At 42.8% G+C, this 15,412-nt stretch overlaps 1 protein-coding gene across 1 annotated transcript; it reads left to right on the top strand.

Moving 5' to 3' along the window:
* The first annotated feature begins 273 nt into the window (after positions 1 to 273).
* On the top strand, positions 274 to 15,412 carry hic2 (hypermethylated in cancer 2). The gene is made up of 2 exons (XM_048611594.1): positions 274 to 497; positions 10,662 to 15,412. The coding sequence occupies exon 2, from the start codon at positions 10,693 to 10,695 to the stop codon at positions 12,439 to 12,441; it is 1,749 nt and encodes a 582-aa protein (XP_048467551.1). The 5' UTR covers positions 274 to 497; positions 10,662 to 10,692; the 3' UTR covers positions 12,442 to 15,412.

Raw genomic sequence — 15,412 nt, 5'->3', positions numbered from 1 at the left:
TACGTGCTCTGCTATCAAACTCCCGATTCGTGCCTTGCAGATGGTGAACAGGCTTTGGGAAGTCAGGAAGAGAGTTACAAATTTGAGAATCCCTTCTGTCTGACCGGCTGAAGTAGCTGCAGTATCTATACAGCTGCTGATTACTTTACTTTTCCTATAAACCCTGTCAGAAAAATAAATGTTTGTGGATGAGATAGTAGGAACTGCAGATGCTGGAGAATCTGAGATAACAAGGTGTAGAGCTGGATGAACATAGCAGGCCGAGCAGGAAGGCTGACGTTTCGGGCCTAGACCCTTCTTTCTGAAGAAATCTCAAATGTTTGTGGATGTTTGGGTTAGGAGGAGGGCATGGTACAGTAGTTTGCTGTTGTGATTTGAATGAGTTATGACCTTCTTCAGTAGTCATCTTGTGAGGAGTAAATTGGTGTCAGAGGACTGTGTGGTACACATGGGCCTGTATAGCTGGGGGATATCTCTGTGATGCTGCCTTAGCTCTGGTAAGTTGACTTTTCATCCCCTTTTAACTTGTGTGTCTTTCCCACAACAGCTGTCTTGTGCAGAATGATCTTGACAGGAAATGCCACCAGGCAATTTGTTCACTTCAGTCTGAGGGACTTCCAGCACTGGAGTGAGAAACTATTTCCTTCTAAGGGAAAATCTTGCTTGCTCCAGGACAGATTATGTTCCTCACCTTTTTACTATTTACAAAGAATCTGAGTGGTTTCTCATCAAACTTTTATTTTAGCGTGAAGCACCTGGTGGTCTTCAAATTGAAGAAAAACTAGGTCCTTGCCCCGCCCCCCCAACCTATCGTCATCGTCATCGTCATCGTCAATGAGATAAGTAAATGATTTCTTTATACTCATTCACAAGAATGTGGATGTCACTGGCGAGGCAGCATTTATTGCCCATCCCTAATTGCCCAGAGGGCAGTTAAGAGTCAACCACATTGCTGTGGGTCTGAAGTCACATGTAGGCCTAACCAGGACAGCAAATTTTCTTCCTTAAAAGACATTAGTGAACCAGATGGGTGCTTTCTGACAATTGTTTCATTAGACTCCAGATTTATCTTTTAATTCACTTCAGCTGTGGCAGGATTTGAACCGAGGTCCCTAGAACATTACCTGAGATTCTGGATTAAATCAGTCTTTCCAACAGGCCAACCTTTTGAAGCCAATACCTTGCCATTTTTATTTTTATTGTTGATTTACTTCGTTATTGGTAGCGCCCTGGTCAATATTTCCTCCGCTTACTGATGCCTGCAATAGGCCTCAGTCAAGCAGCTCCAATATGGACTGACCAGAAGGAATGCAGAGAGTGAAATTCTGAAACTCGACACCAAGGGAGCTGTTGGCATGGCTGAGAATTTTGCATTTCCAAATTGCTTTGTTTTGTGGTAATTTAGGACTGGGGCAACTGGAGAGGGGATCCCCAAGTATAACATAGAGCCTGTCCCAACGGCACAGTGCACACTGGAAATGTGAAAACAGCACTTGAGATGAACACAGCGGTGGTCAGGCAGCCTCAGTGGAGAAGGTTGGGAGAGCTGATGCTCACAGTAGAGAGTTGTACAGATATCCTCCCTGCCCCCTGGATGCTCACATGTTCCTGCCACAGCAATTTCTCGTTAATCACCGAACCTCATTTCTGATCTTAGCTGCCAGCCCCTGTGTGCCCCAGGCAGAGTAGGGAATGGCCTCACCGCACGCATATTTTCATACAAGCCGTGCCGTTGGTTACCAGTTCGGCTGGTTCGACGAGAAAACCCCAAGCTGAGCAAAACGAGACAGCAAATGAAGGAGGCCCATTTTCACTGTTCTCCCTACAGTACAAGAAGTCAACACCTCTCCTTCCGAGCTGCGATCTACTGCTGCTGCCGCTGGGGGTAAAATTATCCGCTTCAAGTTTGTGCTTATTTTAAAACTTTTTTTTTTAACTTTTGTTGGAGAGGCAGTTGCTTTACTTAACTTTTTGGGGGATTCTGGTCACCGGTAAATCAACCTCCCCCCTCCCTTCGCCTGACTGTATGAAAAGTTTTCTGGAATTTAATATGTTATGGTATGTTATGTGGGGTCTGAGTTGAGGTGGTTCAGGATGGTCTGCTGCGAGACTCACTGGTATTTATAGTTCTGTCTGGTGAGCGTATCACTCCCTCCCCACCAAAAAAACCGATGAAGCTGATTATTTGCCTGTCTGCTTGGCTCTGTTGATGGTTGCCAGTCTTCAAAAAAATGACATGAAAACAGAACATTCTGGAGCAAATCGTAAGGTCACGCAGCTTCTGTGGAGAGAGGAAACAGAATTAACGTTTCCATTGCGGTACAACCTTTTTTCTTCTCGAAAATGACCTGTTGTTGATTTTTACTGATTAGTTGTGGTATCTGTCCATCCCCTCCCCCACCCTACCTTGTTGCAGAAATTGGAAGGAAGGTGGTAAAGAGGCACAGCAAACTATTCTAGTCACCAAAAGCCTCAGCTGTGAACGTAGGCTGCAGAACTCAGGGCTGTGCAGTGTTGGTGAGTGCCCCTACCCCTGAACCAGGAGGCCTGAGTTCAAGTCCCACCTGCTCCAGAGTTGTGTGATAGCAACTCTGAACAGGTTGCTAAAAATGCTTTGTTTTAACCTCCGAAGGCTAAGCGGAGTTTTGACAGGAGATGTCAAAATCTGGACAGAGTAGGTAGGGAGAAAAAAAAATCAGAATATGAGTATGCAAGAAATGGAGGGAAATGGACCCCAAGGGCAGGCAGAAGGGATTAGTTTAATTTGATGTAGCGTTCAACACAATATTGTGGCTCAAAGGGGCCATTCCTGTACTGTACAGTTCTATGTTCAGAAATTGCTGGAAAACTCAGCAGGTCTCACGACATCTGTGGAGAGAAATCACGTTTTGGGTCGAGTGACTCTACCTCAGAACTGTTTCTGATTTACAGCGTCCACAGTTCTGTTCTTTTGGCTTTTATTTAGGTAGGGAGAAAGGTGCTTGTTTTTGCATAATCGATGGGCCAAATGGCCTATTTCTGTGTTGTACACTTCTATGACTCAGAAAAGGATCCCGAATGAGAGAGCACAGATGCAGGGTAATTTGATGTGAGAAGAAACATTAGGGTATGGAGTGCACTGTTTGGAAATATAGTGGAGACAGCTTCGACTGAGGCATTCACCAGAATATTGGATGACTATTTAAATGGAAACAAGTAAAAAATTGCTTGAATGGTGACAAAGTCGAAACTTTTAATCTTGCCCATGTCAGAAATTAGGACGCAGGAAACAGATTAGGAAAAAAAGGTCACCAAATCTGTTTCTTGTAGACATCCAAAACTAAGACACAACAAAAAGCTTTGACAACTTGTCTCTTTTTTTTCACAACACTGAAGTTCCGTACTACCGAGAACAGCATTCAGAGCTCAAAGGGAAAAGGTAGGAGAATGATGCTAAGTCATAATGCTCATTCAGAGAGCCAGTCCAGATGTGATGGGCTGAATGGCCTCCTTCTGCGCTCCAGCAGCTCTCTGGTGGACTTGCACGTGTAAATTAGACTGCATGTGAATGAGCATCCTTTTCATTTGTATTTGAGACCTTTTTCTGGCCCACTTCATTGTGTTTCCTCCACTCACCTGGATTCCTTTCTGAAAGGTTATCAGTCCTCTGCTGGTCCATAGGAGGGTAGCAGAGAGAAGGTGCAAACTCTGTGAGCTGTTTTTTGTTTTAATATGAGATTGACTGACTGACTGACTGACTGACTATGGATCATGAAGAAAACTACTCTCTAAAGTTAGCTGAAGCTCCTTGATGCTCATCAGTTTGCAATAGAACGGCAAACACTAAGAGTTGGCTCTGATCTGGTCCCTGAATCCAACATTGCCTGACAATTCAATCTCTTGGGAGGATTTTGGAAAATATGCTGTAGCCCTTGGCTTTGGAGATCTCCCAGGAGAAGGGTTTAACATAGGTGCATTTCACAGGAGCATTAGTGAGCAAAGTACACCACCAAGCCCCTTTAAAGGGATATTTGGACAGGATTTTAAGGAGCAGAAGGGGGAATGATGGAGAAGTTTATGCAGGGAATTAAGGAGCCTGGAGTTGAGGCAGCTGGAAGCATAGCTGCCAGTAGTGAAGTCACAAAAGTTGGAGATGCAAACAAGATTTGGAGGGGCAGATCCATTATTTGGGCTGGAAGAGATTGCTGGAACAGGGGAGGGTGGCATACCGTTAAAAGGGAGCAGTCTTCCTTTAGATCAAATTGTGTTGATCCTGTTGTCTTCTGAATTTTAAGACTTATACTTCATCACACATAGATAAATGCCTTTCTTCAAAGTATTAATGTACCAAACTTGCTGTTGGGTATGCTTTGGTTCACGTTCAAATGCATTATTACTGTCAGTTATTAATAATAACCACTGAAAAGCACTGATAAATCACTTTACTTTGCTGTCAAAGTGTTAAATAATTGAAGGAGGGGTTAAAATGCCCTAGGGGAACTTGTTGAAAATAATTTTGCAGAATTGCCAACTTCAAGTTCGTTACATTTAATTATCTGGGAAACCAGCCTGCCAGACACTAAGGATCAGAGCAAGCTTCTGGCATATCCAGCTCGGTTTTAGATTAAATATTTAACTTGTTGCATTTTCATGTCATTTTTTTTTAGAAAAAAGACATGTTACTTGTGCCCACATGTCAACTTTTCTGTGAGTATTCTTTGTGTTCTTCCTCTGCCCCATTTAGTACATTATAAATCATGGGATGATTGCTGAGATATAGTATCAGTGCACCCAGGTGCCAAGATATCGCACAAAGATGCGATAACTAACTTCACTACCATGTCGAAGAGTTGAGATTTGCATTGAAATGCGGAGTAAAAGGTACTGCGTGGGTGTATGTGTATGTAGGCTTTTAATGTGTACACGCCTCTGTCCCCAGGATAGTTATCCATTTTTTATATAGATTCATGGTATCATATGTATGTGTGGTGCAGTGGAATGTCACTGGACTAGTAATCCCAGAGGCCCAGGCCGATGTTCTGGAGGCACTGGTTCACTTCCTATAAATGAAATTAATTGAATATGGAATTGACAGCTATTCTGAGTAATGATGGCCACAACATTACGGTATTAAAAACCCCGAGGAAGGGTCACTGGACCCGAAATGTTAATTCTGATTTCTCTCCACGGATGCTGCCAGACCTGCTGAGCTATTCTGGCAATTTCTGTTATTGTTGAAAAAACCCATCCAGTTCAGGGGAGGAATTCTTGCCTGGTCTGTTTATGACTCCAGACCCACAGCAATATGGTTGGCTGCCCTCTGAAGTGGCCCAGCAAGCCGAGCAATCAGGAATGGCTTAAAAACTACTGGCTTTGTCAATGACTCACAGACCCCACATCTCTGAATGTGCAGTGATGTGAAACTATGGAAGCCCTGACTCAGTGGATAACTCTCTCTTTCTTAGTCAGAAGTTTGTGCTTTCACATTCCACTCTGGAGACTTGAGAAAGGCAACCAGGGCTGGCATTCAGGCGCACACTGAGGGAGTGGTACGTCTTTCAGACAAGACGCTGAATTGAGATCCTTCTGCTCCCTGCTGTCAATGTAAAAGTATTTCTGTGACCAGCTGGGTTGTTCCCCAGGGCGATCGAGCCAGTGTTTCATCCTCTAGCAACACCATGAGCAGGTGAACGCCTCTTTTTCATCACATTACTTTTTGTGGGATCTTGTCATGCTTGCTGTAAGTAAACAGTAGCACTTCAAAAGTGTTCACTGGTAGTAAAGCACTTGGGAACATCATATGATCATGAAAGGCACTATATAAATGCAACTCTTTGTGGGGTGTGTGTGTGTGTTTTATATAATATATACACAACACACACTACTTGCACAGATTTTGTTTGTCATGTGTGTGAGAGATGTCTGTAGTTGCAATTAAATGAATTGTTAAGTGAAACTTTTCTAAGATTTGTATTGAGGAATCTTTTGGGTTGCTCTTGCAGGGCAACTGAATGCGTTTTGACAAGACTGCTCCCTTGTCTATTAACCATGTGATCAAGTTGTTCGGCTTGAGAAGAGAAGGCCTTTTGATTAATCAGCTAGTGCTAAGAGGTGGTTCAATGGCAGGTTTGTGCTTCATTCAAAACGAGAGGAGCCTTTTTTGAGCATTTTACTTTTCAGTTAGTGTTTCGTGTGTGTGTGTATATACACACTTTTTATGGATGTCCCGAATGTAAAAATCTTTACAAAGTCCTGTGCTTTTTTAAATTATTTCCTAAAGCGCCAATCTCATATCAGGGCTCTATCATTACTGTTTAAAAAAGGCTTCTTTTGTAATGATTGCTTTCACCCTCTGGCGATGCTTGTCATAGTTTAAGGCTGATAAAATGTCTAATATGCTTGAATGGTTAAACAATCTTTTACTTCTTCATATGCAATGATGATGGTAAGAACAAGCTGCACTCCTGTGTCAGTCCATCCTTCTGAGTCAAGATGAAAACAAAGGATCCTAAAGCACCTTGATTGCACTAGAGAAGAAACATGAAGATGCTGGCCATTTGACATAATCTTTTTTCTTTCTTGTGGTGTTAGAATAGTCAGTGAAAGTACTGATTCTTAATGATTTTCTTAACTTCAGACAGGATACTCGACACTAGCGTGGCTGTGACAGAGCAAACCTGACTCAGCAAGAAGTTTTAGCTAACACTATAAAATGCTAAAGCAAAGCTGAATTTGTTTCCAAAGCAGCAATTCTTCGTTAATTAATTACTGTCCTTTGAAAAGGTGTCTAAAAGGCTTGTACCCTTCTCCTTCCCCACCTCGTCTCTCTGCAGTCGTCATGTTTTTGGGAAGGTGAGGTCTGTTACTCACTTTCTCCTGTGTAAACCTTTTGGAAGTTGAACTACAGGTGTTGGCGCTGAAGGATTGGGAGAGTATATCGTCAGTGTTTGCTTTGATATGGTGGTAGAGTTGGATGAAGGAAAGCAGCAGGAGGTTTGTGTGAAGCATAAACTCCAACACAGCCATGTTGGGCTGAATGGCCTGATAGTGTTGCAAAGATCAATATGATACATCCACCTCAGAGGCTGTGGATTCAAACCTAACTGGCGCTTGTTAACTCATGTGGGACAGAGTTTTGAAACTGCAGCAGCATTTTGAGTGGCTGTTTCAATGTGGCATTAAATTTCCAACTGTTCCAGTTGCTATGGATGGGGATGGCAGACGCTGAAAGAGCCAAGATTTTTCTGGTAAGAATGTGGTGCTGGGAATCCATTCTTAAAAATGCTACAAGCTTTCTATCAGTCAGACAGCATCTCTTGGAGATTACTGAACAACCAGAGTGTTTCCAGCATTTTGTTTTTTTTTATTAGTTCTGTATCCTGACTAATATTCTCCCCTTTGTTGTGGGATCTTGCTGTGCGTGTTTTCTGACACTGCTTTCAGTCACTGTCTGTGAAACACTTTGTTCTACATCCCAGAACCATTGCTGTTCTTTGCAAAGTACCTGTTTATTTGCTGAGTGGAGGTTCATATTAAATCTGATTTCAATTTAAAAAAATTTTTTTTTTTTGGTTATGGAAAGCATTTCCACTATGAGTAAAACTGATACTCTCTTTTGGTTAACCATTGCAAATGTACGTGTTCTGAAGCAACAGAAGTTAGTAAGCTGAACACTTTTTTTTTTTCCTATAAAAAGAGTCACAAACACACCTTAATAACATCCTCTGATTCCATCCCTCCCCGTCTCTGCTGATAAAACCTCATCCATGATTTTGTGATCTCTAGGCTAGGCTATTCCAGCACAATCCTGTCTGGCCTGTTGCATTGCCCATACCAAAGCTCATCCTTGCGTAATAGACCTATTGTTAACTAGCCATTTACTTCACCACAGTTTAAGGAAAATTGCTGTGTCCAAATTAGCCACTCACTGCCTTTCCTGCAAAATATTAATTATGCTTCAGAATTAATTAAGGGGCACAGAAGCAGTTTAGCGAGTCTTGTCTTGTCTTGTAGATGGGAGAAAAGTACTGTTTTAATATGTGCTATTTCCTTTGCGTAAAGGAGTTACAATTTAGTTACCTAAAGCTGTGCTATCCATTTTCTAATTTGCACCGAGCTCCCTTCTCCTACCATATTTGGATTTGTTGACTACATTGAGTCCTGGTTAAACAATTCCTCAACTTTTAAGATTCACATCCTCATTTTTGAATTCCTTCAAGGTTTTGACCTTCTTTTCTTCGTAATGTGTCCTTCTGCAATACTCGGATATCTGTGTGCCTCCATTTCTGGTGTCTTGAGGATCCGCAGTTTTAATCACACCAATATTGGTTGTCCTTCAACAGCCAAGACCCTAAACTCTGGAATTTGCTTATTACACCTTTTCTGTTTCACTGTCTGCTTTCCTCCTATGTAATTCCTTAGCATCTACCTCTCCTTTGCCCTAGTATGCTACTGTTTTTACAAAGTGCCTTGGGACATTTTGCTATATTAAAGGCACTTTATTAATGCAATTTGTTGATGTTGAAATTGGAGCTTGTGATTTGTAAGCAGTTTTTTTAAAATATAAAGCAACTATCCAACTTTCAACTATTTCCCATTAATCTCTCACTGGGGTTTTATCGTGGGTGCAGCTTATGGTTTTGGGTGTTCGAGAGAGTTGTATTCCCTTAGTAAGCACTTCAAAGATCTGCAAGCACATCACATGAATGAAATACTGTGTATTGAATGGTACTTTTTCCCTGTCCACAAGACTTGCTAAACTGCTTCCGTGCCCCAAATAAATTCGGAAGCATATTCCTTGTTTTGTAGGAAGCGTGGTGACCATTTTGAACAGAGTAAGATTTCATAAACAGCAGGGAAGTAAATAACCAGTCAATTTTGATGCATTTGTGAAGAGAGATGCTGACGTGGACACAGCGAAAACATTTCTGTCTTACTAAAAATTGCCATAGGACTTTGTTTTACAAGCACCTTAATTGCAGGGCCTCTTTGAGATTTCATGCGAAACAAAGCGCACCAACAATGCAGCACTCCCTCAACAATAACAACCAAAACTTTCACACATCTAGTGCATTTAATGTTAAAACAGTAGTCTGCTCGTTCTCCACAATGTAGTGATCATCAAGAAACGCGTAAAGGTACAGAGCAGGAAAAGTAGGTAAGCTGGAGATGCTCTAGCTTGGTCAGATCAGTAAGATTGCAACAGATGAGGTCATTGAGTATGACAACAAAAGACATGGACGCATGGTTGACTGGTGTGGTTGGCCGTCTAAAGGCTGTGGGGACATTAGCGTGCTCCACTGAACTATCTGCTACTGTTGTGTGCTTAAGACCTGCAGTAGGCCTGGAACATTTCAGCCAACATGTTTTGAGCAACAACTTACACGAGCTATCTGATTTTAAAGTAACCAATCCCAAACATTGAGGAAAAGCTAAGAACCTTTCCAATGTAATTTTATATAAAACAAGTGGAGCTAACTAAAGAAAGTTTATTGGCTAAGTTGAGCAAATGAGCATTTAATTCTTCATTTGTTAGAACAGAGATACGTAGGGTGTGTTTTTGATTTTTTTTTTGTGAGATCATTTTTCTTCAAAGTGCTTTCTAAAAAGCTGCATATCTCAATACTTCCTAATCTGCAGACAACATCAATATGCATCAACGTATTTACATCCTATTTAACTCCATATTGCCAAACCTTTTCGTCACATTTATTTCAATATTTGAAAGTGTCCATGCCCAACTTTTGAATGGGCAACACTGAGGTAATCGGAGTAATGGTGACAATGGGGAGTGAGTTTTCCTGTGCACCTCCCACACTAACCCTTCCTTCCACCCTCCAATCTATCACTAGCTTAGTGACCATAAAATCGCCTCGCTCTATCCTCCCCAGTCAATTTTGGGCACTTTTAAGAGCAGAGGTTGGCCATTCAGCCCATCGAGAACCCATTCAGAGATGTTATTGTGCACCACTGGAGCAGATGGGACAGAACCCAGGTTTCCAAGCCAAGAGGTAGGGACACTACCACTGTGCCACAAGAGCCCTAGTGAGTGGTGTCGATTATTTATAACCAACCTGTTTAGATGTGTTATGAGTCGGTGGGACTTGAATCCCAGCCTCCTGGCTAAGAAGCAGGGACACTACCACTGCTGCAGAAGAGTCCTTCAGGCCAGAGAATATTTTCCTTTTCTGCTTACACCACGTCAATATCACTTATCAGTTTTTATTTTCAATGCACCTCTGGAGCGGGTGGGACCAGAACCTAGGTCTTCAAGCCCAGAGGCAGGGATACTACCACTGTGCCATAAGACCCCTTTAGCCCATCAAGACTGCTTTGTCATTCATTTAATTCAATGTGCTTAAGCTACAGGTGCAGGGAGCAAAGTTTATTAAACATTTTGTGAGCTTTGGCCAAACAAATTGGTGCCTTTTTGAAGAGGTATCCCTGACCTAAAGTAGTAATTGTGCAATGTAGAGGAAACCAAATGTGGTCGACATTGATGATCTATTCTAATGAAACATGTATTGTATATCTGCAGGTAAATGGTTGACGTGTCTGCCACTCTTCACAACAGCAAGTATCTGGGAATTCCGAGTTGAAGATGGGGCACGCACACAAAAAGACGTTTCAACGCTTTTTCTAACAGCTTTTAAGCATGTTTGTTTTTGGCTTTTATTTTCCAGGTGGTTAAAGTTTGAGGAATTAGAGGTGGAAATGGAACTCCCAAATCATGCCAAACAATTGTTGCTGCAGTTGAACCAACAGAGGAGCAAGGGGTTCTTCTGTGATGTTATCATTGTGGTCGAGAATGCCCTGTTCCGTGCCCACAAGAACATCCTGGCAGCGAGCAGCATGTACTTCAAGTCCCTCGTGCTTCATGACAACTTGATCAACTTGGACACCGATATGGTCAACGCCACCATCTTCCGACAGATCCTGGATTTTATCTACACCGGGAAGCTCCTGGGCACGGACCAGGCCAGCGAGCAGAACGTTAACGCTCTTCTGACAGCAGCTAGCTACCTCCAGCTCCACGACCTGGCTGCCGTGTGTCGGAAGAAGATGAAACGCATCGGTAAGACTTTGCACGGCAAGCTGATGGGCCCCGGCCCCGGGAAACCAGGGAGAGGGCACAGGTTGCCTTCCGCCCCGGTCGTCCAGCCGCGCTACTCTGGTTCACCCGAGGCGCTTCAGAGGCTTCAGGCTGGGGAGCTGCACCGGGTGGAGGTAGCTGGGGATGAATTGTACCTCGCTAGCTCGAACAAAGGAAACCCCCACTCTCACGGCCAGAATGGCGGCACCAGCAAAAGTAGCAATACTAACAATGGCACCAACAGCAACAAAGGGGAGCAGGAGCAGATGCTCGGCCTGGACCTGTCCAAGAAAAGCCCTTCAGTCCCTCCCCACATGTCTCAGGAGGACATGCAGCTCGGAGAGTGCAGCCAAGGTGGCTCTCCCCGCTCTGCCTCTGTTTCTACCACCAACAGTGCCCCCTTCGAAGACAGCGCCACGAACCCTCACAAAGTGGAGAACAGCGAGTGCTCGGAGAGGAATGACCTCGGGTCTGATGCCCAGAGCCTAGCGGACACTGGGCAGCCCAAGAGCTTCCGGCTGGCGGTTCGTGGCAGCAGCTGGCTGAAGCAGGAGAAGATGTATGGCAGGCCCGAGGGCACCAACTGCCGGGACGAGGGCGGCTCGCTCCTGAACGGGGTCATCATGGGGCCCCTGGTGAAGTCGCTGGAGCGGGATTCTGGTCGCCACTTTGAGCACGCCGTGCGCTGCAAAGAGGAGGAGGACGACGAAGAGGAGGAGGAAGGGGAGGAGGAGAATGGCAAAGAGTGCAGCGAGGACAGCGCCCAGAGCGGTGAGGAGGAGGCGGCGGTGGCAGTGTCTGGTGGAGGAGGAGGAGGAGGGGGTCACGGTTACAGGCCGGGCCAGGACGGCTTCGAGCCAGCAGGGTACGGAGACAACCTGTACGTGTGCATCCCCTGCGGCAAGGGCTTCCCCAGTTCGGAACAGCTCAACGCCCACGTCGAGAGCCACACCGAGGAGGAACTGTACCTGAAGGAGGAGGCAGACAGCGGCCTGACTGCCCCGAACCCGCCGTACCCCAGCGACTCGCGGCCCTACAAGTGCTCCGTCTGTGAGAAGAGCTACAGGGACCCATCCACGCTGCGGCAACACGAGAAGACCCATTGGCTGTCCCGGCCCTTCCCGTGCAACATCTGTGGGAAGATGTTCACCCAGCGGGGCACCATGACCCGCCACATGCGCAGCCACTTGGGCCTGAAGCCTTTTGCGTGTGAGGAATGTGGCATGCGGTTCACGCGGCAGTATCGACTGACCGAGCACATGCGGGTCCACTCGGGCGAGAAGCCCTACGAATGTCAAATCTGTGGTGGCAAGTTCACGCAGCAACGCAATCTGATAAGCCACATGAGAATGCATACCTCACCAACATAAGCCAAAGACTCCAACCTCAATTTATATATTTTTGTGTGCGTGTGCGCGTGTGTATGTTTCTTTTTCTCTCCCACTTCTCCAGCCTCCTTTACAACATGTTTTCGATGGGAGAACGAGCAATGGGGTTGGGTGGGTGATTGATCGGGAACGGGGTCTTTAGTTTCCAATAGATGTTTAGGGAAAGAAAAAGAATCCTCGAAGCTTCGAGGCGCTTGTTTTATTAAGAAGTAAGGACCTTTTTGTAATTTTTATGTGAATGTTTAAACTGGAAAGTTGAGGATCTAGCTGGGGTAGCTTGGTGTAGGCTGGACTTGCTGTTATTTCCTTAGGTACATTTTCCTTTTTGTATTTTCTCCCGTGTTTAGCTCCTCTCCCCATGCTGAATAAGTCTGACTGAAGGGACTTATCAGCTTGCTACCTCTTCGCGATAATAATTTATAAGGAAAGAAAACTAAACAAAAGAATTAGTCAAAGAATATTGCAAGGGAAAGGGGGGGGTAGATATCTCTTTAAAAAACATAATAACAATGAATTTAAGATTTAGTATTTCCATTTTGACATTGTCCATCCCAGCTCTTTTTGATTCTATTCAAATATTGGCTGATTTCTATTTTCCCCAAGCCAGACCAGATAAAACTTGTACGTTTTATCTGCCTCGACCAAATTATCTGACAGTGTACAGTGTTTTGAATTTTGAGCCATATACATGTGAAGTCACGACTGCTTCAAAGTCGCTGCAGTCATTCTGGTTAATGGTCAGTTCCATGGTGAGGGTAGGGAAGGGTGTGGGTTGGGGGAAAACAGGCTTGTATTTTCAATAGCTTTTTATTGGTGAGCTGCTGAAGCCAAGAGAAGATGAACAGCATGATGTGGAAAAAGTTAAACTGGTGTTTACATAGGTCTGCTAGCCAGTAAAGGCCTACCCATTATTGTTAGCATGGTACGGAAGTTATAGTGAGGACAGCAAGGTGTGAGGATAATGAGCTTTTTTGTCTCTTAGCTGTACATTCCTGATGAAACCAAATTCACAATTGCTGCATAGAAACAAAGATTATAGTGAATCAGGGCACACAGAGGCAGATTTTGATGGCTTTGATTGGAACAGATTTCCAAAGTAACTTCTTCGGAATAAGTTTACAAAGTATCTGTCAGAACAGCGCCTAAAACGCCCTAATACAAAGATACAGAAAGCTTTTTTAAACAAATATATATATATATAATATATATATAGGGCTGGTTAGGGGTTTTTGTGTTTCTTTTTTTAAGTGATAATTTCACATTTTGACAATTGATTCAGTTCTAACATTGTATGAGTCCTGATGGAAAAATATCTTCTTTTTTGTTAAACCTCTCAAACCAAGTGTAGGTACGGAGGAAGGAGGGGATTCACAGGAAAGGGACCCCCTTCTTAAATGAACCAAGTTGAGTCTTTTTCTTGGCATTTGGGGTGATGGAAAGACTTGGACAGCACATGATCATATTCCAGTTTGTTTTACTGAAGGGGCACTGGGGCAAGTCTAAGTATGGTCTTTCCTTATTTCCCAAGATAATTTTTTTGTTTTTTTTTTGTTTTTAAATATATATATTTAATATATATATATGTTGGGATAAAACGAAGATCTAAACTAAACTAGTGATTACAGCTTAAACAATTGAAAAGAGTGCAGTATCGTTCTCAGCACTTAAAACAAGTACGACATTATGTCTGTGTACAGCGAAGGTATTGTACAGGAGCTTTCCTTTCAAGTAGTTATGTAGAATTGCAGTTGATAGATTTTTATTCAAAGGAAAATTTAAAAAAAAGTTTAAAAAAAAAATAAACTTTCCAAACTGTGACAATAAAAGGTTCATAATTCAGGGATTGTTCAGCACCTGCACAGTGCAGTAATCTCAACTACATTTATATGATGTCGTAATGTATCGAGACATTTTCTGTATTTTAATGAGAAGCAGAACACTAGTTTCATATTTAAGATTTTGATGGGGTGGGGCGGGAGGGGGTACTTTTTTTCAGATACACACAAAGGGCCTCGGATGAGGTTTAGGCAGCTCATGCAAAAAAAGTAAAATATAGGCTGTAGTCATTCGTTCCTGTTGATGTTTTTTTTGGGTTTTTTTTGTGTTCCTTTTTTATTTTGAAAGTTATCAGAGTTGTATAAAAAATAAAGCTCATACCCAAATTCACAAAAAAGAAACTATTTTTAAACCAAAGCACATTTTAATGAGTATAAAAAAGAACCTCATGTGACTCAAATTATGTATTTATCTCATTGTTTACATGTAAACTTTCGACAGTCTCAGACCTCAGCAAAATGCTTCTTTCTGACAAAAAAATGGTGCAAACTTAACACTTTTTTGACAGTGTTCTTTTTATCAATATATGTATGTATTTGCAGTAATGAATGTATTTATTTCTTTTTTTGAATCCTGTACACACTGTTTGCATTTAAGTTTCAGTCCATATGCAAAAAGCTGTATAAGTTGGACCTTTTACAGGAAAAAAAAAATCTCAGAGACTTACCACATAGCCATAAACCGCATAACCTGTGAAGACGTTATTTGCAAAAGACTGGACATTTTTTTTTCTCTCTATTGGCTTTGCATTGAAGATGTAATATGTTTGTTGTATTTAATACAATGTGTTTTTCTCGTCACAATGCACATTCATCCTCGGTTACTGCACGGCAAGCATTCCACATTCTGCCACTGCGTAGCTTGGGGTAACAGTATTTATCTTTTTTTTTGTGTTCTGAAATCGTCACTTTCTCGCGCAAAAAAAAAAGCTTGAATTCAGGTCAGGGCTGCATTATTTGCAGCTCAAAATAGTCATGTGTCATTAAAAAAAAAAGACAAATGTATGCTGATCTCAGCATTCAGAAAATTTACAGTCTTAATGTACAGCAATCAAACTCTTATTTTACAATCTTTTCATTAAAAGCTTGACTGAAAACCATCTATGTCTGTTGTTCTT

The sequence above is a fragment of the Rhincodon typus genome, chromosome 24, assembly GCF_021869965.1.
Source record: "Rhincodon typus isolate 14 chromosome 24, sRhiTyp1.1, whole genome shotgun sequence".
NCBI classification, from domain to species: Eukaryota; Metazoa; Chordata; class Chondrichthyes; order Orectolobiformes; family Rhincodontidae; genus Rhincodon; species Rhincodon typus.
The sequence above is the reverse complement of the archived record's forward strand: the minus strand, read 5'-3'. Positions and strand labels throughout refer to the sequence as shown.

What these genes read in the sequence shown, in the direction of transcription:
- hic2 (XM_048611594.1), top strand. Translation starts at nt 10,693, where the DNA reads ATGGAACTCCCAAATCATGCCAAACAATTGTTGCTGCAGTTGAACCAA.